The sequence below is a fragment of the Lepidochelys kempii genome, chromosome 7 (assembly GCF_965140285.1).
Source record: "Lepidochelys kempii isolate rLepKem1 chromosome 7, rLepKem1.hap1, whole genome shotgun sequence".
NCBI classification, from domain to species: Eukaryota; Metazoa; Chordata; order Testudines; family Cheloniidae; genus Lepidochelys; species Lepidochelys kempii.
This window is the reverse complement of record NC_136386.1, coordinates 48,415,671-48,436,090: the sequence shown is the minus strand read 5'-3', so window position 1 is coordinate 48,436,090 and position 20,420 is coordinate 48,415,671. Positions and strand designations below refer to the sequence as shown.

Below are 20,420 nucleotides of genomic sequence, written 5' to 3'. Positions count from 1 at the left end.
GCCCCTTCCCCACCCCTCCCGCTTCCCAGGATAAGGGCAGGAGCAAATGCAGGGGTCAGGGCCTTGGTGTGTGAGGGGCCCTGCTGGTGGGAGCATGGCTGTGCGTGGGGGTGAGAGTGTAGCAGAGGTGTGAGGGATATGTCTGGGAGGAGCTGCGTGCTGGGGATGTGTGTGGGGGAGGGCTGTGTATGAGGTGGATAGGTGTTGGGGGTGCATGATGGGAGTGCAAGGGGGTGTTGGGGTGTGTAGATGTGTATGATGCTGAGCTATGTGTGTGTGCTGGAAGTGTGTATGAGGACAGGAGGTGTGCTGGGGTGCAGGAGGAGGGGTGCGCTGGGGGTATAATGAGGGGTGCTCTGCAGGTACAGGAGGAGGGGTGTGCTGGGGGTATGATGAGGGTGTGGGGGGTACAGGAGGAGTGCGCTGGGGGTACAATGTGGGGTGTGGGGGTGCAGGAGGAGGGGTACACTAGGCAGTGTCCTGGGGGTCGATGAGGGTGTGGGGGTGCACTGGGGGTCCAGGGGTGTGTGCTGGGGGTCAATGAGGAGTGTAAGGGTGCACTAGGGTGCATTGGGGTGCAGGAGGAGAGGTGCACTAAGAGTGCCTGGGGGTACAGGAGCAGGGGTGCACTGGGGGCTCCACAGGGGTACGATGAGGGGTGTGGGGTATGCTGGGGGGTGCCCTGGGGATGCTGGGGGAGTGCTCTGGGGGTATGATGAGGAGTGTGAGGGTGCAGGACAAGGGGTATACGAGGGGGTGCCCTGGGGGTGCAATGAGGAGTGTGGGAGTGTGCTGGAGGTACAGCAGGAGGGGGCTTTAGGGGGTGCCCTGAGGGCGCAGGGGGTGTGATGAGGAGTGTGGGAGTGCACTGAGGGTGCAGGAGGAGGGGTGCAATGAGGGGTGTGGGGGTGCGCTGGAGGTACAGCAAGAGGGAGGCGCTAGGGGGTGCCCTGGGAGTGCAGGGAGGTGCGCACGCCCTAGCTTTACAGCTCCTGTTCTCCGCCCGCGTGGCTCGGCGGGGCCCCAGCCCAGTGCCCAGGGAGAGTTTCCCCCTCCGCCCCTGCAGCCTGCGGGCCGGGCAGCGCCCCCTTTAAGCGCCGGGAGGGAGCCGCCCTGCCTGTGGCTGCGCTGGGCTCTCCCCTCCCGTTGGCCCCGCCGGTCCCCGGGGTTGGAGCCAGCAGCAGCAGCAGGCGCCGCCGCGGAGGCGCAGGCCGGGTCCGAGGAGGGGCGCCGCGCGCACGGCCGCCGGGGACTCCAGCTGCGCCCTGCCGGCTCCTGCCAGCGCCCCGAGTTCGGAGCCCCCGGGAGCCCGCGGCGAGTCAGGTTGGTCTCCCTCCTTCCCCGTCCACGCGGGCTCTGCAGCGCTGCCTGCCTGAGGGGCGGCCACAGGCGGGAGGCGCAGCCCCCGATCCGGGACGCCGGGGGAGGGCCCGGCCCGGGCGTCCTCCTCCCTCTGCTGCAGCCTTCTTGGGGCCTCCCAGGCGGGCGATGGGTCCCTCCCCCTCCCGGCCGGCCAGCCCTGGCGCAGAGGCAGCGCTCGGAGCAGGTGTTGCGGACGGAGCCTTTCCCCAGAGCTGCTGGCTTCCTGCTCCTGCGGGGCGGTGGACGCCACGGTGAGGGGCGCGAGGTGGCTCCGCGCGGAGAGGGCTGGGCGGGGAGCAGCGGACGGAGGGATCCTGGGGGTGCAGGGGGACCACGTGCGGGCGCTGCGGGGAGCGATGGCGGGGCTGTGTGGTGCAGGGGTTAGAGCGGGGGTGGGCTGGACGTCAGGACTCCTGGATTCTGTTCCTGGCTCTTGGAGGCGGTGGGGGCGCAGGTGGCAGGGGCTGAGGAGACCTGGTTTGAATTCCCAGCTCTGTCCTGCTTCCTGTGTGAGCCTGGGCAGTCACTGCCCCGCTCCGTCTCAGGTTCCCTGCCTGCGCAATGCAAGTGCCCCATGTCCAGCACTTCGAGCTGAGCGCCTGTTAGGGCTGGATGGGGTGTACGTGGGGGCAGGGGCACAGAGTCCAGGTCAGACTGGGGCTACCAGGCCCTCCCGGGGGCGGAGGCAGAGATGTCCGAGCCAGGCGCTCCGGCCTTCGGGGCTGTACCATGCAGTTAAGTCTCTTAGGAGAGTGGCCGGCTTTCCCAGCGTCAGCACTTCCCTAGGCGGCTCCCGAGCCAGGCTGCAGGGGACGGGATGGAGACAGGCTCTGCCTGCTGCTCCCCTATCTCAGCGCCACCCCTGTCTCTGGCAGCACTGTAGTACTGAGGGGTCTGGATGCCGGGGGCTGGGCTGGGGGAGCAGAGGGCCCCAGCACCCCCTGTCTACTCTGGCGTGTCCAATGTGGAAAAGAGTGTTTGGGCAAGAAAACTGGGTCCCCAGGGGCTGATTCTGGCAGATCTAGGATCTGAGCAAGCGTGCGGGGGGCGGTGGGGAGAGTAGCTTAACTCCTTGCAACCTCCCTGTTGCCTGCAGTGTCCTCCTGTCCCATCGCTCTCCTCCCCCCATCTGGTGGCAGGCCCCTGGGGAAGGCATAGATGACTGATCCTGAGGCGTTTGGGGCTGGGAGCCATGCTAGTGCGGAATGGGGGGTGGAGGAGAGGATTGCAAGGGCAGACCTCGGGGGGGAAGACTGCAGGGGTGCGGGCTAGATAGTGGGGGGGGAGGCTTCTAGGGTAGAGCCAGGGGCAACTGCAGGGAAGGCAGGTTGCCCCCCACCATGGCCATCGCCCCCAGTCTCCAACCTCCCATCCAGGAACTCCATGTACTGCCTTGCTGGCCTTGATTCCCTTCCTGCTGCTTCCCCCAGTGCAGGCGGCTCGTTGTGGGGTCTGTCCCAGCCCCAGAGGGAGGCATTTTTAATCATGCTGCGTTCACAGTTGCACCCAGTGCTGACCTTGATAACCAGCAGCTCGCCTGGGCTCTGGGGTGAGGGGGCAGGACTCTGGCCTTCCCAGCTGACTTCTGTTTTGCCTGTCATCTGATCCCGTAAGACGCTTTTGCAGCCTTTCAAGTGTGCAGCAGTTCCCAGGCTGGCACCGGCCCCAGCCCCGCCAGCCAGCCACAGCCTCGCTGGAGTTTGATTTAAAGGGACAACGTGCGTCCTTTGGCCAGTGGGGAGCAGGGAGCACATCCTGTGAGAACAGCGCTGTTGCTGTCTCGGCAAGGAGCAGCATCTCAGGGGGTGTCCCAGACACTGGCCTCTGCCACTGAAACGGGAGGTGTGTGCGACGCCTCGCTCCTCTGTTCTCACCAGGTGTCACCTAACTGGATTATTCTGCACTCTGCATTGCTGTGGTGCCCGCACAGGTGTTACCTGCTTGATGGAATGCGCGTTATTCTGGTCAATCAGTAACGAGACCTTCCATTTCTCTAGGGGATTGTATCAAAGTCCATCCACTCATCCCCATCCACACGCAAACCCATCCAGCCACCCCTGTACACACCCACCCACCCTTACCCATCCACACATACCCATCCATCCATCCCTTGTATACACCCCCCCAATCCACCCATCCCACCACCCCATACACACACCCATTCATGTACACACACTCATCCACCCCGTACACACACCCCCCATCCACCCCGTACACACACACACCCATCCAACCATCCCCATACACACACACCCATTCATGTACACACACACACACCCCCAATCCACCCATCCCAACCACCCCATACACACACACCCATTCATGTACACACACACACACCCCCAATCCACCCATCCCAACCACCCCGTACACACACACCCATTCATGTACACACACTCATCCACCCCGTACACACACACCCCTCCACTCCGTACACACCCCCCCCATCCACCCACCCATCCATCCACATACACACACACCCATTCATGTACACACACACTCATCCACCCCGTACACACACCCCCCATCCACCCCGTACACACACACACCCATCCAACCATCCCCATACACACACACCCATTCATGTACACACACTCATCCACCCCGTACACACACACCCATTCATGTACACACACTCATCCACCCCGTACACACACCCCCCATCCACCCACCCATCCATCCCCATACACACCCATTCATGTACACACACTCATCCACCCCGTACACACACACACACCCATCCAACCATCCCCATACACACACACCCATTCATGTACACACACACTCATCCACCCCGTACACACACACCCATTCATGTACACACACTCATCCACCCACCCACCCACCCCTCCACTCCGTACACACACCCCCCATCCACCCACCCATCCATCCCCATACACACACACACACACCCATTCATGTACACACACACTCATCCACCCCATACACACACACCCATTCATGTACACACACACTCATCCACCCACCCACCCCTCCACTCCGTACACACACCCCTCATCCACCCACCCACCCATCCATCCCCATACACACACACACACCCATCCCCATACACACACACCTGTCTGCTCATCAATCCATCCCTGTACACACACACCCCCATCCACCCACCCATCCCCATACACACACCCACCCATCCATCCATCCCTGTACACACACACACACCCATCCATCCATCCCCGTACGCACGCACACACACCCATCCACACACGCACACATCCATCTATCTATCAATCCATCCATCCATCACACACACACATCTATCCATCCATCCCCACACACACATCCATCCATCTGTCCATCCCTATATCTACCGTTCTATTTCTCTATCCCCCTATGCACCCACCCACCATCAAAATGCAGCTGCCTCTGTGGAATAACACTACTCAATGGGGAGGGGTAAGTGGTTTTTTTCAGGGGGGACGGGAGTGAAGAAAATCTTCCCCAAGTGACACCCACCAAGGAGGCAGAACTGGAATGTGCTTTGGCCGGGACACTGGGATTAGCACTTACAGGATCACAGGATTTTTTTTAAATGACTGCAATGGGCCGTTAGTCTTGGTGGAGGGCTGAGTACTCACAGATCTTGCAGCAGGATTTCTTTGGGAATGGGCAGTGATTCTATCCTCTAGGGGCAGTTCAGTCCCCCACCCACCCATACATGCCATGCTGAGAAGCTGTTGGTTCCTTTGGCTAAGGACACAGCTGGGCACAGAAGCTGGCAGCATGCCCTGGGCCTTCCCTACCTGGCTAAGGACCATTGACACCTGCCTTACAGAGGGAGGTGAACACCACCTGTGTAGGGAAGTGGGAGATGTGTTGGCAGATATTTTCGTGGGGGTGTCGGCTGTAGGCTGCAGTGGGGGGCGGCTGGCCAGGCAGGGGAGATGCTAAGAGGTAACAATAATCGTAGTTGTGTTATTTCTTGGTCCTCCCCTGCTACCTGCAGCTCCTCTTGGTCTGGAACTGTCATGACCCCATGCCCCACAGTGTTCCTGAAGAGGTCAAATCAGGCTCTTTCCAGCACTGACCTGTGCTGTGTCCCCTCCACCCCCCGCCCTCCACACACACATCGGCCCCCTGCAGCTTGACCCATGGCCGGTCGCTGTTATGGCTGTGATGGCCCTGCAGCCAGGGTTGGGTCCCCCTGGCCGCGTGTACTCAAGCTGATTTGACTTAATTGTTCAGTCCGGGATTCCGAGAGTCACAGGGTCCATCACTGGAGAGAAACCAGGACCTGCCACATTTCTCCCCCTGCCCCCCTGCCTTCTCCTAAAACTGTATTGTCACGAGGAATTTATAGTGTGGACGGATCTAGAGGTCACAGTTCGACCAGCCCTGCCAGGCGCTGTGCAAACCTGGAAGAAGCTGCCAGGCTAAAAGACAAGACCTCAGTGATTCAATTTCAAGCCGTCCAGCATGATCGTGGGTGGGGGTGGATTGTTTGGTTTTGCGGGGGCAGGGGAGTTGTCTGGCTAACGAATGTACGCAAATGACCCCCCAGCTCCGGTACAAAAGTGACCGGATGATGTTCAGAGCTGTTGGCACGCTTGCCTGCGTCTGCCGCTAACCAAAGCCGCTCTCAGCTTCACTAGAAATGGGGCCTGAGCTAAGGCGTTGATTTCATGGGGCGTTAGATGGGGCCCGGGGACAGCAGAGCCATGAAAAGTCAAATCTGATTCTGAGTGTTCCACTGCGTCTCGGCTCCCGTGCGACTGGCCTACCCGTGACTCCCAGATCGGGAACTGGTTCCCGTCATGTTCAGGTTTCGAAGGGTCAGATGCTGTGGGGGGAGGCTCCCCCATGAGCTGCAGGGGGCCCCTGCGTCCCATGGAGTCACTGCTGTGCCATCTCCATGACGGTGGGCAGAAATTACAGGCTTCCTTCCCCAGCAGCGATGCTGGCCTGTCCCCGGGCTCCGGCGCTGAGCTCTCCTGGCTGCCAGACGGGTGCTGCGAGCCCCGGACCTGCGGTGTGGGCACGTGCCCCGATGGCTGCAGGCATCGGCTGGGCTGGAGGACTGAAAAGCAGGCGTCCCTGTGGCTGAGATGCTAGGGCCCTTGCAGAGCCGGTTTATGCTTTGCACGCGCCACCCAAGGTGGATCATGGTCAACTGGTGGAGGTTGCACGTTGCTCTGGGATGGGCAGGAAGCTGCATCTCTTACCTACGGTCCATGGGTCCTAGCCCTGCACCCCTGAGAGCAGCTTCCAGGCAGCAAGGGCACAGATTGATTTCCAGCATAGCGGGGTGACGCGGCCACGTCTTCAGCTCGGGGCATGGAATGGCCTCTGGGCAGCAGGGGGTCGTGGCGGGTGGCACTGATGGCATAATGCAGCATCGGTGCTGGGCTGTGGTGGTTTGATTCCCTGAGCAAAAGCCACGAGGTGGCCACCTGCCTACCCAGCAGCCACCTCACTAGGCTCAGCCCTGCCTGGCAGAGGAGAAGGATGTTACGTATGCGTAGATGTTACCTTTCTAAACACTGGAACCAAGGAATCCTGGCGCCCAGGCCCCTGCTGTAACCACTAGACTACACTCCCCAAGCAAGAGATGGGGATAGGTCCCAGACTCCCAGGAGTCCTGGCTCCCAGCCCCACAAATCCCATCCCTGTCCCAGAACTGGGGAGAGAACCCAGGAATCCTGGCTCCCAGCTCCCCACCACCAGCAGGGCAGCAGCTCCCGGCACTGGGGCCTGCCCAGTGCCTCCCCAGCTGGCTAACTGCACCTCCATGTGGGAGCCCTGATGACGGGGGCTGCCCCCCCACACAGCCTAGGGAGCTGATGCCACGGGAAAAGAGGCCGTGTTTTCTTGGCTTCATCTTCTCCTTCTCCTCCAGTCTAAGGAGGCAGCTGCTTCCAAGCAGTCGCATGGGGGAATTTTCTGCTTTTTGATCTAAAGGAAAGTGAAAGCTGCTTTGGCTGGAGCAGCCCAGCCCAGGGGGGTGTGGGACAGCCAGCGTGGGGGGGAACAGAATCCGTTCCAGGAGGGCTCAAAAGTTCGGATCCAGTGGTATTTCTTGCCCTCGTTCCCCATGGACTCCCAGGGCAGAGAGCTCACTGATTGCCTGATTCAGATGCACACCTGTGGTGCCTGGAGTAGCTCCAGAAGATGCCCTGTGCTGGCTCCATAATTGCTTTGGGAAGTTGATGTCACTTAATCACAGCCAGTGCAGGGAAGCCATTGCACAAGCCGCATCGGCTGTGATGCCGCAGTCCATTCCCTTGGCAGAGGAGCAGGACAGGACCGGGAAATAATTCCTTGGGTGGTCGGGGGGGAGGGAAGACAGGAGGATCAAACTCAAAGGGGGATTCAGTCCCAGATGTGAGGGTGGGGCCTGGCAGCCCTGCTTTGCTGAGCTTCTGGCTGGCGGAGGTTAGTGGGGGTCATTCTGTTCTCCTTTGCACCCACTGACCCTCATGGACTGCCCGGGGGTGGCATAGTGCAGCGTTTGGCCTCTTCTGTGTCAAATCAAATGATAGCAAACAGATAATCCAGCGGTGATGGGGCTTGGGCACCGATCCAGCGAGCATTCTCAAGTTACTTGCATCAGAACGACACACAGCCCTTTTAGTCCATAGCTCCCAAAGCACCTCACTTTCCAGGGGTGGGAAACTGAGGCACGGATGTGGCTTGCCTAGGGTCACATGGCCAGTCAGTGGTCATACTGCCTCAGTCTGGTCTGCTCCTCATGCATGGGGCAAGCCGCAATTGACTCCACAGGACTCTGGGGGAGAGGAAGTATGGTCTAGGGGTTAAAGCACTAACTGGGGCTGTGGGAGATTTGGGTTCAATTCCCGGCTCTGCCACAGACTTTCAGTGTGGTCTCAGCCAAGCTAATCTCTGTGCCTCCGTTTTCCCTCTGTGAAATGAGGTGTGAGCCCTGCCCTGCCCTGTTGTTCAGTAGATCCATAAAAGGTGGTGGGTTGAGCTGCTCAGATGCTGTGGCTGCGGGGGGGGTGTGGGGGAGAGTCAGCTGGGAACATAGCCCTGGGACTGAAATATTTCAAACTCCTCTGTTGTCCTGACATTGCACGTCATACAGATTATTGATATTCCCCAGGCTGTCTCATGGAAACACACTCCTCAGCCACATGCTGCTCACGGCGCCGCAGATCCTTCAGCCCAGGCGGACCTAGTCTGATCTCTTCCATAATGCAGGCCAGAGAACTGAAGGGGTAATGAAATCCAGACAGTTTGCTTTTCTGCTGTAGGCCGCTGGGTGGCGTTGTATGCGTGGCTGTGGGTGAGTGGGGCATTTGCTGGAGCCAGACAAAGCAAACCTAGGGCAAGTGCTTCCAACCAAAAAACTTTGCTCAATAAAGAGTTAAGGCTGGAAGTGTGGTTTAGGGGGGCCCGGCAAACTCCCCACTGCAACATTACTCCAAATTTGACACCGTTATGCTAGAAAGTCTGGAAATGAACAGCCAAGCCAGTGCCTGCCCCACCCCTGCCCCTCCCCATCTGATCCTGTCCCCTCATTCATCCTACCCACATAACCTTAACTCTGCCCCCTGAAATTTGCTAAGATACATGCAAAGGTAGAAATAAGTAGTGCCTGGAAAATCATTGAGTCTCATACCCTATTCAAGGGAGCTGCTCCCAATAGGCTGCAGCCCACACCCTGCAAGCAATCTTCGTAAATTCACTTACCCGGGCAAGGCCCATAACGTTCCCTGCTAGCAAAAAAGCAACGTGCAAGAGTTACTCTGCAATGTAGTTAAAATACAGAGGTCAATTGGTGTGAACGTAAAACCTACACAGCCATAGAATCATAGACTTTAAGGTCAGAAGGGACCATTATGATCATCTAGTCTGACCTCCTGCACAACGCAAGCCACAGAATCTCACCCACCAACTCCTGTAACAAACCCCTAACTTATGTCTGAGCTATTGAAGTCCTCAAATCGTGGTTTAAAGACTTCAAGGTGCAGAGAATCCTCCAGCAAGTGACCCATTCCCCACGCTGCAGAGGAAGGCGAAAAACCCCAGGGTCTCTGCCAATCTGCCCTGGGGGAAAATTCCATCCCGACCCCAAATAAACGGTGATCAGCTAAACCCTGAGCATGTGGGCAAGATTCACCAATCAGACACCCAGGAAAGAATTCTCCGTAGTAACTCAGATCCCACCCTACCTAACATCCCATCACAGGCCATTGGGCATATATACCGCTAGTAGTCGAAGATCAATTAATTGCCAAAATTAGGCTATCGCATCACATCATCTCTTCCATAAACTTATCAAGCTTTGTCTTGAAGGCTGTTCCAGAACTTCACTCCTCTGATGGTTAGAAACCTTCATCTAATTTCAAGTCTAAACTTCCTGATGACCAGTTTATATTCATTTGTTCTTGTGTCCACACTGGTACTGAGCTTAAATAATACTGCTCCCTCCATGGTATTTATCCCTCTGATCTATTTATAGAGAGCAATCGTATCTCCCCTCAGCCTTCTTTTAGTTAGGCTAAACAAGCCAAGCTCTTTGAGTCATCTTTGATAAGACAAGTTTTCCATTCCTCGGATCATCCTAGTAGCCCTTCTTGGTACCTGTTCCAGTTTGAATTCATCCTTCTTAAACATGGGAGACCAGAACTGCACACAGTATTCCAGGTGAGGTCTCACCAGCGCCTTATACAATGGTGCTAACACCTCCTTATCTCTACTGGAAATGCCTAGTCTGATGCATCCCAAGACCACGTTAGCTTTTTTCATGGCCATATCACATTGGCGGCTCATAGTCCTCCTGTGATCAACCAATACTCCGAGGTCCTTCTCCTCCTCTGTTACTTCCAAGTGATGCGTCCCCAGTTTGTAACAAAAATTCTTGTTTTTAGTCCCTAAATGCATGACCTTGCACTTTTCCTTTAATATTCTTGGATGAAGATTATCCGGGCCCCCTGATTTAGTCCCATTAAGATGTTCGAGTTTGGCTTCTACCTCGGATGTGGTAATATCTACCTCCATATCCTCATTCCCATTTGTCGTCCTACCATTATCCCTAAGCTCCTCATTAGCCTCGTTAAAGACTGAGGCAAAGTATTTGTTTAGATATTGCATCATGCCTAGATTATCCTTAACCTCCACTCCATCCTCAGTGTTAAGCGGTCCCACTGCATAATAGCAAAGAGCTCGTTCACAGAAATATTCTTCGCTACCCACACAGCAGCCTGTGACATGAGAGAGAGCTCTGGCCTAACAACGTGCCCGCGCTATATTCCTTCTGAAATTATTATTACATGTTTAATAAGCAGTATGTAACCCGCTGCAGCTTATGGTGGTAACGGAACAGAGCAAGGGAGCAGGTTTCGCCTCAATGAGCAGTGTGAGTCGGGGTAGTGCGGCGAACGATGGAGCATCGTCACACCCTGCCTGGATCTCTTTATTGTTCATTTCCAGCTGTTGACATCTGAGGGCTTTTTCAGGGGTAGAATCTGGGCAGAGGTTGTGTAAAGAGGTTTTGGGAGAGCGTTACAGCCTCTGGCTTCTGCTCAACCAAACTCACTCAGTTTGAACGGAGGGCTGGGTTGGGGAATTTCCCGTGGTTTGTCTTATTAGTGAGAACCAAAGATTAAAATCAAGTGCTCCTCCAACATCCGCAGGCAGGCTTTGAGCCAGCACTTCTGGGTCTGATGCCATGCAGAGGGGAGAGGCTATTCGCTGGCCTCTTGTATGGGTTGTGCCTGGGTCCCCCTAAGGGAGCTGGGGTTGTTGCTGCAGTCCAAAGGGGTGTGGGCTGGTGGACAGAACATTGGGGCGGGACTCTGTAGATGTGGGTCACCCATTGATCTGCTGAGTGACCATGGGCAGGTCCCGTCCCGTCGCTGGGCCTCAGTTTCTCTGCCTGTCCTTTGTCTTGTCCCTTTAGATTGCTGGCTCTTTCTTGGCCCAGTGCCCAGATGTTCCAGGTTGCTGTATCGCTGTGATGCTCAGTTGACCTCAGCTTATCAGGGGAGGCTGCTTGTACTCAGACCAGAGCGGAATGGGTTCCTTCACTGTTTGCTTTACGGCCCCGCGTCATGCTGAGCTTAGAGTGGCTTTAGTGGGAGGCTGGGGAATGCCAGCGCGTTCCCAGCCGCATGGTTTGTTCTGGTCGCGACGCCGCTGCAGTCACGTACCAGAGCAGCCTCCAACCCTTCCCTTCTGCCCTCCGAGCCGCCCGCTGCGGTGGGGTAGGTGGAGAGCAATGGGGTGGGGTAGGTTTCAATCCATACTGGAAATGTGTGGGGCTTAAAGTTTTCTCTTTAGAAGACTTTAAACATGTGGGGTGAAAGCTGGGGGCTGTGGGGCCAGGATTTTACCCTTGGAGTCTTTAACATGGGGGTCAAGTCCTCTCTCTTCCCTGTCCCCTCTGTGCCCCCAAAACACCCCACCTGCTCCCCTTTCATTCCCCCTCCACACCCCACCATTCTCCTGCTGTCCTAACCCTGCTAGACCCTGGCCCTCTTTGCCTCTGCTGCCCTCTTTGCCTCTGCCACCATCTTTGTGACCCCCCCCCCGCTTCACCCCCAGACCTCTGCCCCTCGGGATTTGTCCCCTAGCCTCTTGTCGCCCCCCCCCACACACACACACACCCATGAGCCGGGGGCAGCAGCAGCTCAGGTTCTAATTTTAAATCCTGCTGTGTAGACGTCTTTGCTGATCTCCTCTTCCCCGCCCGACGTGGAATTTTGTTCGGGGTGTGGGGATTTCAAGGGGATTGTTTTGTGTCAAGTCAGAGCTGTGACAGGAAGCTCCTGGCTTTAGCTTGGATGATGTCGCAGCTCCATAATGCAGTAATGAAGAGGCTAATGCATATGTGCGCCATTGCCCTCTGCTGGAGGACATCAGAATTGCACCCCCATGTGTCATAAGCCCTACATTGTGTGCCTTCAGTGGTGATTCTCCTTTAGCTCTGGGGGTCAGCACTCAGCTCAAAGTGCGTACAGGGAGGTCTTTCTGCACCGATTCACTCCTTCCTTCTAGCTCATCTGTAGATGTTAACTTTCCCTTGGGGAATACAATGGTTTCATCATCCCCTTTGGTTTTGCGTGGCAGTTTTCTGCTGTCCTTTGTGTGTAGCCACTTCTGCAATGCAGCTTTGCATTCCTGCTCGGTCTCTTTGTCTCTCGCTGCTTGGAATGCAAAGGCCTTTTGTTGGCTGCTTTGCGTTCAGTTAGCACAGGGAGCAGCGCTGGCCACTGGGAACCAGCAGGGGGCACTCAATGACACAAAACCTGGCTATTCTTGTGCGCCCTACATTAAAGGAGACAGCTAAGAAGTGGCTGACATTAAAATATGTAAATAAATAAAAATAAACTCAGCCCAAGTTGCTAATATGAGGTCAGGCACTGGAGTTCTCAGTGCTGCTACATTAATCCCCAATTGCAATTTGGCCCTGTTGTGTTAGGTGCTGTGCAAATGGGTCATGAGCGACTGTCCCTGGCCAAAGAGCATACCACCGAATCAGCTGAGGGGTAGGAGCTGAAGTGAGTTGCCAGGGCTCTCACGGTAGGTCAGTGGTAGAGCTGGGATTAGAACCCAGGTGTCCTGACCCCTTGCCTACTGCTCTGCCCACTGGGTGGCACTGCCTCGCTAGTTGCTCCGTTGTAACTGAGCTGATCTTCGTGACGGGGGTTCACAGCAGCTGGCCAGGAAGCAGTTTCCTCAACCCACAAATAGTTTTGAGAGTTCACATTTTTCTCCCAACTCGAGTGAGGAGGAAAAGTGGAAATCTTGGAAAAATTTGCAAATTGAAACACTTTTTTGTTTTGGGTCAATCGAAATGTTTCCTTTTAAAATATTTCCTTGTCCCTCTCCGCTTGGCACTGGTGAGGCCCCAGCAGGAGTGCTGTGTCCAGTTCTGAGCCCACAGGAGAGTAACAAAAACGATCAATGGTTTAGAAAACCTGACCTGTGAGGAAAGGTTAAGAAAACTGGGCATGTTTAGTCTTGAGAAAAGAAGCCGGAGGGGAACCTGGTAATCGTCTTCCAGTACATTAAGGGCTGTGATAAGGAGGATGCGGATAGATTGTTCTCCGTGTCCACTGACAGTAGGACAAGAAGCAATGGGCTTAAGCTGCAGCAAGTGCGATTTAGGTTCGATATTAGGAAAAACTGTTGAACTCTCCCAATAGTTCAGCTCTGGAACAAGCCTCCAAGGGGGGTTGTGGAATCCCTGTTACCGAAGGGTTTTAAGAACAGGTCAGACAAACCCCCGTCAGGGCTGGTCTAGGGTGACTTGATCCTGCCTCAGCTCAGGGGGCTGGAGTTGATGGCTTCTCGAGGTCCCCTCCACCCCTTCATTCCTGTGATTCTGTGATTTCCACTTTTTTTTAATCTTTGTTTTTAGTCTAGTTTGCTTCAATTTAGAAAGGAAAAGTGGCTTTGAACCAGCAAATTGGAATTTTTCATTTCAAAACTGTCAAAACAACACGATGGCAAGTTTGAAACTTTTTTCCAAGCTGGGAGATTGGCCGAGCCCAGCCCTGCTTCGGGGACAGTTCCAGTTTCAATGAATCGGCATCTTCTGACAAAACACAATGAGTCACAAAATCCCTGCCTGGTCCTAGCGCTCGGCTGTCAGGTCAGCACAAGCCCAGCTCTGCTGGGCTCCAGATGTGTAGAACCCAAGGGGGACTCCCGGCCCAGATGTGGCAATTCTCAGCTGGCCAGATGCAGATCCTGCCAGGAGGCCACATGGGCCAGATCTGATCCACCTGTTGTTTACCAAGCAAGTGCCAATGCACCCAGATCAGAGAGGGGCTGGCCCGGGCATAAACAGCTGTGCAAGGTGCAGGGTGAGCGAGTCTCCGTCTCAGCCCCTCATCCGGAGCAGAGACCCCTCCAGCTGCTGGCTTTGGTGGGGTCCTCCCACTGCAACGGTTGGACGGATCTGGCCCAAATCCCTCCCAGCCACCTGCCCCACTCCAGGGAGAGCAGGAGGAATGTGTGTCTTGCCAAGGGTCATTCCTCCTCCCCTGAGGCGGACTCTGAAATCACCCTCCCCCCCACGCCTTGGGGAGGGGGCTGTAATCTGAGCTCACTGTCTCCCTCGCGCCTCTGCCTTTCCAGCTGTCTGAGGCTCAGAGTCCAGCCTGCGGAGGAGCTGGAAGAGTGACCATGATCCACGCGCTGCTGCTGCTGCTCTGGATCCTGGGCGGATGGGGCAGGATGGTGGGCCCCCACCCCAGGCTCAGACTGTCCTTCCAAGGTAAGCACAGTGCGACCCAGGCGATGTCTGGGACAAGAGGTCCTGGCTGGAGCACGCGAATCTGTGGGATCCCCATCCTGCCACCAGGCCTCGGGGGGGTGAATGACCCGGTTGGATCTGTAGGTATCTCTGGGAGCTGTGCCTCCCCACGCCCTGTTAGATGGGCAGTCACGCTGAACCTGTATGGCATCCCTTATCCAAGCTGTATCCAGAACCATGCACCCAAGTTAAACAATACGGGACACGGCAATGAATGACAGATCCCCGCAGGATGGTTTCTGCCATCAGCTACCGCTGGCATAAATCCAGTTTCTCCACTGACTGCCGAGGAGTCCAGGCCGGATTCTGATCTCGGTTGCGTCAGCGATGCAAATCCTGCATCAGCAGGGGTAACTAGGATCAGGTTCTGGCTCCGCGTTCGGGGAATACGGTACATTAAAGCCTCCAGTCCCAGAGACCGAGACAGAAGAAGGTGGATTTTCCTGGAAATGAAAGCTGCCCTCCCATAGTTGTCCCACCATGCCCTGCAGCATGAGGGGTGGCATTAGGGAGTGGCATTGGCATAGGCTCTGATGATCAGTATTCAGGCTGGATTCCTAGCAGCAACCTCAGGAGCTAGATCCCCAGCAGGCTGGAGTCAGGGGTGACTGTAAAGTGACTTCAGCAGAGCTGTGCCGGTCGGTGCCAGCTGGGGATCCGGCCCCCAGGGCTTGGCTGCAGTTTATGGGGGTGCCCCGGCTCTGGGTGACCCCCAGGGGGCAGAGTTCTGGGAGGGATTATGGGGCTTTGGGCTGGGCCGTGTATGGCACCAGGAGGGCTTTTCTTGTGGGGTTCTCGCTAGGATCAGAGCCAGCCTACACGAGGCAAATGCTGTGCCCAACCTGAGGGGCAGGTGGGGGCTTGTGATGAATTCTTATTACAGCCATGCCAGGCTGTCCATCAGTGTGTTGTGCCCTTCGCCCCTGCCAGGCTCACACTGGGGCAGCTCCATACCTGGGCCTTGGGCTCCACCTGATGCTGCAGAGAAAGCATGGGGCGCAGAGATGCTGCATCCCGCTTGGTGGCCCGGGAATGCCCACGGGCAAGCAGCAACGTCATCCACGGCACTCTGTCCCCGCAGGGGTGAACCGCATCAGTGCTGCAGGTCAGCCCGGGAGCTGGACGTCTGCAGCCTGGCCAGACTCCCCATTGTGCGGGGGGCTGGCTCACCCCATTCATTGTGGATGGTTGATGTTGCTGGGGGAGCAGCTGCCTTCCCATCTGGTAGTGGGAGCAGGGCTATAACTTAGGTCACCTCCCTCCCCCTACCCCCCCCCCCACACACACACACAGCTCCTCAGGTGGGATTTCAGCTCAAGGAGATGTGAACCTTCCCCCTTTTCCCAGACTACAGCCTGTGATTGCCCCATCTTCAGAAGGTCTCAAAGTTACATTTTCAAAGCAAGAGGAAAGGTGGTTACCCCCAGCCCAGCCTGTATGCCCTGCCCTGCTGGGACATGTATATGTCTCAGGGGAGCTGGCTGGTTCGAGGAGGAAATCTGGACCTTTTCATCTCCAGGTCCCCAGTTCTGATCTGGCCCTAGAGCAGGGGGACTGGCTGGCCCCAGGTTTGGGAAATGCAGCCCTGAGCCGTTGCTCTCCAGTTCACCTTAGGGTGTGAGTGACCCCTGGTATTTCCCAGGTGTTAATGAACATGTGACATGGGTTTGGGGGTGGGAGGTGGCAGGTGGCAGGTGTCCCCCAGCCCCTACCCTTTAGGCAGCCTTGTCCCCTTGCTGGAAGCCTCAAACCCAAGGAGCAACTGTGGGGTGGAGACACCTTCCCCTCTTGCTCCTTACAGGACCCACCCTGGGGAAGGTGGGGGTAGGGCTGGCCCTGCTGCTCCAGCTTTCTGGAGAGGGGCCTGGAGGGCTGGAGCTGGCCCCTCTCAGCAGTGGGAAGAAAGGGCCTTCACAGGGGTGATGCTGTGGAATGAGTGGAAGCCGTGCAGCCTGCCCCCCACGCACCCCCGTCTCCCCCCCCCCCCACACCAGGCACAGCTCCTGACAGCCTCTTGCTGCCCAATGAGCGCTGACCCCGGCTCCGCCAGGAGCTTGGGCATGGCAGGAGCTTGGGCATGGCAATGGGCCGGGCTGCAGCAGTGCCTGGCCTCAACGCTGATCCCACACACAGCGTGCCAAGAGGCCTGGTGCTCGCTGCTTGCAGCCTCAGCACTGAGGTGCCTCCTGGCTTCAGGGGCCGGTGCGGGCTCTCGTGCCTTCGGAGACTACTCTGACTCTCTTTCCCCCCCCCCCGGCACTGGGGGCTGCCAGGGAGCATGACATGAGGTCATTGCGCCAGGGAGTGCCTCTCGTCCCAGGGTACCCTGCCAGTGGGCAGATCGGTCCAGTTCTGGTCCCTTCCCACAGCCAGCGCGGCACACAGGAACTGGGGTGCAGCTCAAAACATGGCTCTGTGTCCTCCCTCCTGGGAGATGAGGTGGCTGGGGCCGATCGGTAGCAGGGCGCTGCTGGGCTGAGAGCGGAGGCCTCCGGGAGGCCTTTGCCCTTTCCTCTAATTTGTCCATCAGCCAGAAACTCATTAAAGAGGTATGTGGGGGGGGGGGCTGCCTTTTGAGCAGTTTCCAGAATAGTTGCTAAGCAGCAGCGTGGGGTTGCCAGGTTACCTCACGTGATGCCAGTCCTTGAATGCTCCCGGTCAAGTCCCTGAGCAGCCGGTGTCAGGTGGGATTAAACCAAAGGGGAAATGGCCGGCATGGGACGGGGAAGGGTTCGCTGTAAGATGTGGGGGACCTCCTGGCTTCTCCAGCCCCAGCCTCTCTCAGTCGGGGACTCTGCAGGGAGGGGGGCCGGAGCACTGGCTGTCGGGGGGGAGCTCCTGGCTTCTCCAGCCCCAGCCTCTCCCAGCAGGGGGCGCTGTGGGACATGGGGCAGGAGCGCTGGCTGTCAGTGTCGTCAGTGTCCCCAGTCCCACTGAAGTGTGTTTGCTTCCAGTTCCTGTATCTGCTGTGTTACTTTCACATCTGGTTTCAGCAGCATGTCACTGACCCCCTGATTGGACCCCCGCCCCCATCCCCACTTCAGAAGTGGGCCCAGCTCGGGGAGCAGCAGTGCCTTGCTCCCAGGTGTCCTGCTGCTGGACAGGGGCCACGGCTGCCAGGCTGAGGGTCCCTCATACTTGGAGCTGGGGCTGTGTACCCCACCGGAGGAGACCTAGCTGGGCTAGCCCGCGGGCAGCCAGGGCAGTGCGAGTCCATGCCTAACCAGCAGCTCTCTATTAGCCCCCAGCTCCAGAGACTGGGGATAGCTTGTGGCCCCCCCGGCGATACTGACTAGAGAGGAACGTGAAACTCACCAGCCTGGCTTCGCTCTCCTGGCCAGTTAGCACTGGGAAGCCGTGGGGCAGGCGGGCGATTGTCCCCTCGTGTCCTGGCAGCAGCAGGAACCTGCCAGCCTCGCCACAAGAGGCAGTGGGGTCCTCGACACAGGCTCCTCCCTGTGTGGCCCTTCCTCCCATCCCCCCACCGCATTGAGCCCTTCCCTCCTTAGGCTGGCTCCAGGGTCCTGGATAACAGGGGAGGCTGTGGGGGGGTGCAGGCAAGGCCTGGCTGGTGCTGCAGCAGGAAGGGGTCAGAGCACAGAGAGGGATGTGCTGGCACGGTGGGGGAGGAGGCAGGAAGGGGTGGCCTGGCAGCGGGGGAGGGGGCAGGGAGCAGTGTGGGAGGGGATGGGCTAATGCTGCAGGGGAGGGGGATATCGGGTGAGCTGGCTCAGTGGGGGAGGGGGCAAAGGGGAGGCTGGGAGCAGTGGGGAAGGGGCAGAGAGGGGGTGAGCTGGCTCTGTGGGGGAAGGGGCAGAGACCTGGCTGGGCTCTGGCCCCTGAGCCGTGCTGCGCTGGGTGGTCCTTGCAGGCGCTTCTGGCCCAGGCGGCCTGTCCCCTGCGAGCTGCTCTCCTCCACCTCCCCACAATAACCCGTTTGTTCCTGCTGTGGTCAGCAGATCAGGCACCGTGGGGCAGAGAAAGGGCCTTTTCTCTGAGGAACAGCCTGTTGTACTGTGCCACCACTGACAGGGTGAAGCTGATGCGGGGAGGGGGCGCCAGGACAGCGGATCCAGGGACAGGCCAGGGGTGCAGAGGGAAGCAGCAGCCCCTCGGCACCCCCTTCGCTCCCATGCACCCTCTGCCCACCTCCTAGATTGCCCCAGCCAGGGCAGGCTGAGCAGGTCTGTGGGGTGCACAGCTGCCACAGCCCATCTTCTGGGATGATGGCATCCAGGTGACTGCCCTGCCCCCCCGGGATCTGGGGGCTCTCTGTGCTGGGGTGCCCAGTACATTCAGAACCACTGGTGCCCAGTCCCGCTGGGTGCTTCAGTTTCTCCTCCCCGGCCTATTTAGATTGTGAGCGCTGGGGACTCTCTCTCACTCTGGGTCTGGCACAATGGGGCCTCTAACTGTCCCCCTAAGGCACCGCACTGTGCTGGGCAGGGGAGCCCTCTCACCAGTGCCGTGGTCCCTGGGCATCCTGACGCCATGCAGCATCACTTGTGGGGCATCTGGCCCTGAAGGGTTAATTCCTTCTGTAGGAGCCTTTGCAGGACAGCAGTGCCAGCGTTCGCAGTGCTCGGATCGGATCCAGGGCTGATTCCACAGCCTCTGCCTTCCCTGGCATTTAACCCTGCCAGGAGGTAGCTGGCCTGGCCCTGTACTCCCTAACCCAGGGCTCCAGCCTCTGTATTAACCTCTTCAGTGCTGCCTCTGGCCTGGGCTAAGCACAGTTCCAGGGCTGTGGGGCCGACCTGCAGACGCTGCCAGCCCCAGCATGCCTGAGCTGCATACAGCCTGCGGTATGAGATCCTACAGAGAAGGGGGGTGGGGGCTAAATGGGAAACATTAACCCTCGGGGTGCCACTGACATGAGTGTTGTTGGGTCTGCCCTCTGGAAAGGGAGTGGGGTCTAGTGGTTAGAGCACAGGGGGGTGAAAGGGGTTTGGGAGGACTCCTTGGTTCTATCCCTGGCTCTGGGAGGGCAGTGGTGTCTTGTGGTTAAAGCAGGGGACTGGGAGTCAGGACTGCTGGGTTCTCTTCCTGGGGTGGGAAGGGGGTCTAATAGCATGGGTTAGAACTGCGTGGGCTAAGGGCCAGGACTCCTGGGTTCTATCCCTGGCTCTGGGAGGGGAGTGGTGTCTGGTGGTTAAAGCAGGGGACTGGAAGTCAGGATTCCTGGGTTCTTTTCCCACCTGTGACAGTGTCCTTGGATATGTCTACACTGCAATAACTGAGAGCCCAGATCAGCTGGCTCAGGTTCGCAGGGCTCAAAGCGTAGACATTCAGGCTCCAGCTAGAGCCCAGTTTCTGAGACGCACCCCCCTGGTGGAGTCCCAGAGCCCGGGCTCCAGCCCCAGCCCAAACGCCTACACAGCAATTTTCCAGCCCCACAGCCGAAGCCAGCCGCCTTGTGGCTCTGTCACTGCCGCGGAGACGCACCCCCGGTGGCCCAGCTCTCGGAGGGGCGGTGCCCGTGGGGGCACACTGGCTGCCCTGCTCTGAAGAATCGGGCCCCGAGCGCTGTCCAAAACTGACCGTGGTGGCATCCAGGGCAGGTCCTGTGCAGTGGGTGCCAGGAACCATATGACTGGGGCTTGGAGCGGCACGGTTCTCTGGGCCTGCGCTGCCCATCCCTGACACTGGCCATCTCCAAGGCCCAGATCCACAGAGGTGCTTAACTCCCATGGGAGGGTGGGAATCGAAATACCTTTCAGGACCCAGGCCCAGGGACTTTGCATTCCATTCCCTTGGCCTTTGATCCCTGAAAGAAGCTGAGAGCCGGGGCGGGGTGGAGCCGGCCTGATCC

At 57.9% G+C, this 20,420-nt stretch overlaps 1 protein-coding gene across 4 annotated transcripts in view; it reads left to right on the top strand.

Annotated features, from left to right (window-relative positions):
* The first annotated feature begins 1,181 nt into the window (after positions 1-1,181).
* SEMA3B (semaphorin 3B) overlaps positions 1,182-20,420 on the top strand; it is a 39,195-nt gene continuing 19,956 nt past the window's right edge. The window contains exons 1-3 of one of the 4 annotated variants that reach the window (XM_073352595.2): positions 1,483-1,613; positions 8,444-8,558; positions 14,431-14,569. In XM_073352595.2, coding sequence (XP_073208696.1) covers positions 14,479-14,569 — 91 coding nt within the window. In that variant the 5' untranslated portion in view covers positions 1,483-1,613; positions 8,444-8,558; positions 14,431-14,478. Of the gene's footprint in view, positions 1,324-1,433; positions 1,614-8,443; positions 8,559-14,430; positions 14,570-20,420 lie in introns of those variants that run through there. The other 3 variants (XM_078853741.1, XM_078853740.1, XM_073352596.1) reach the window with 3 other exon arrangements.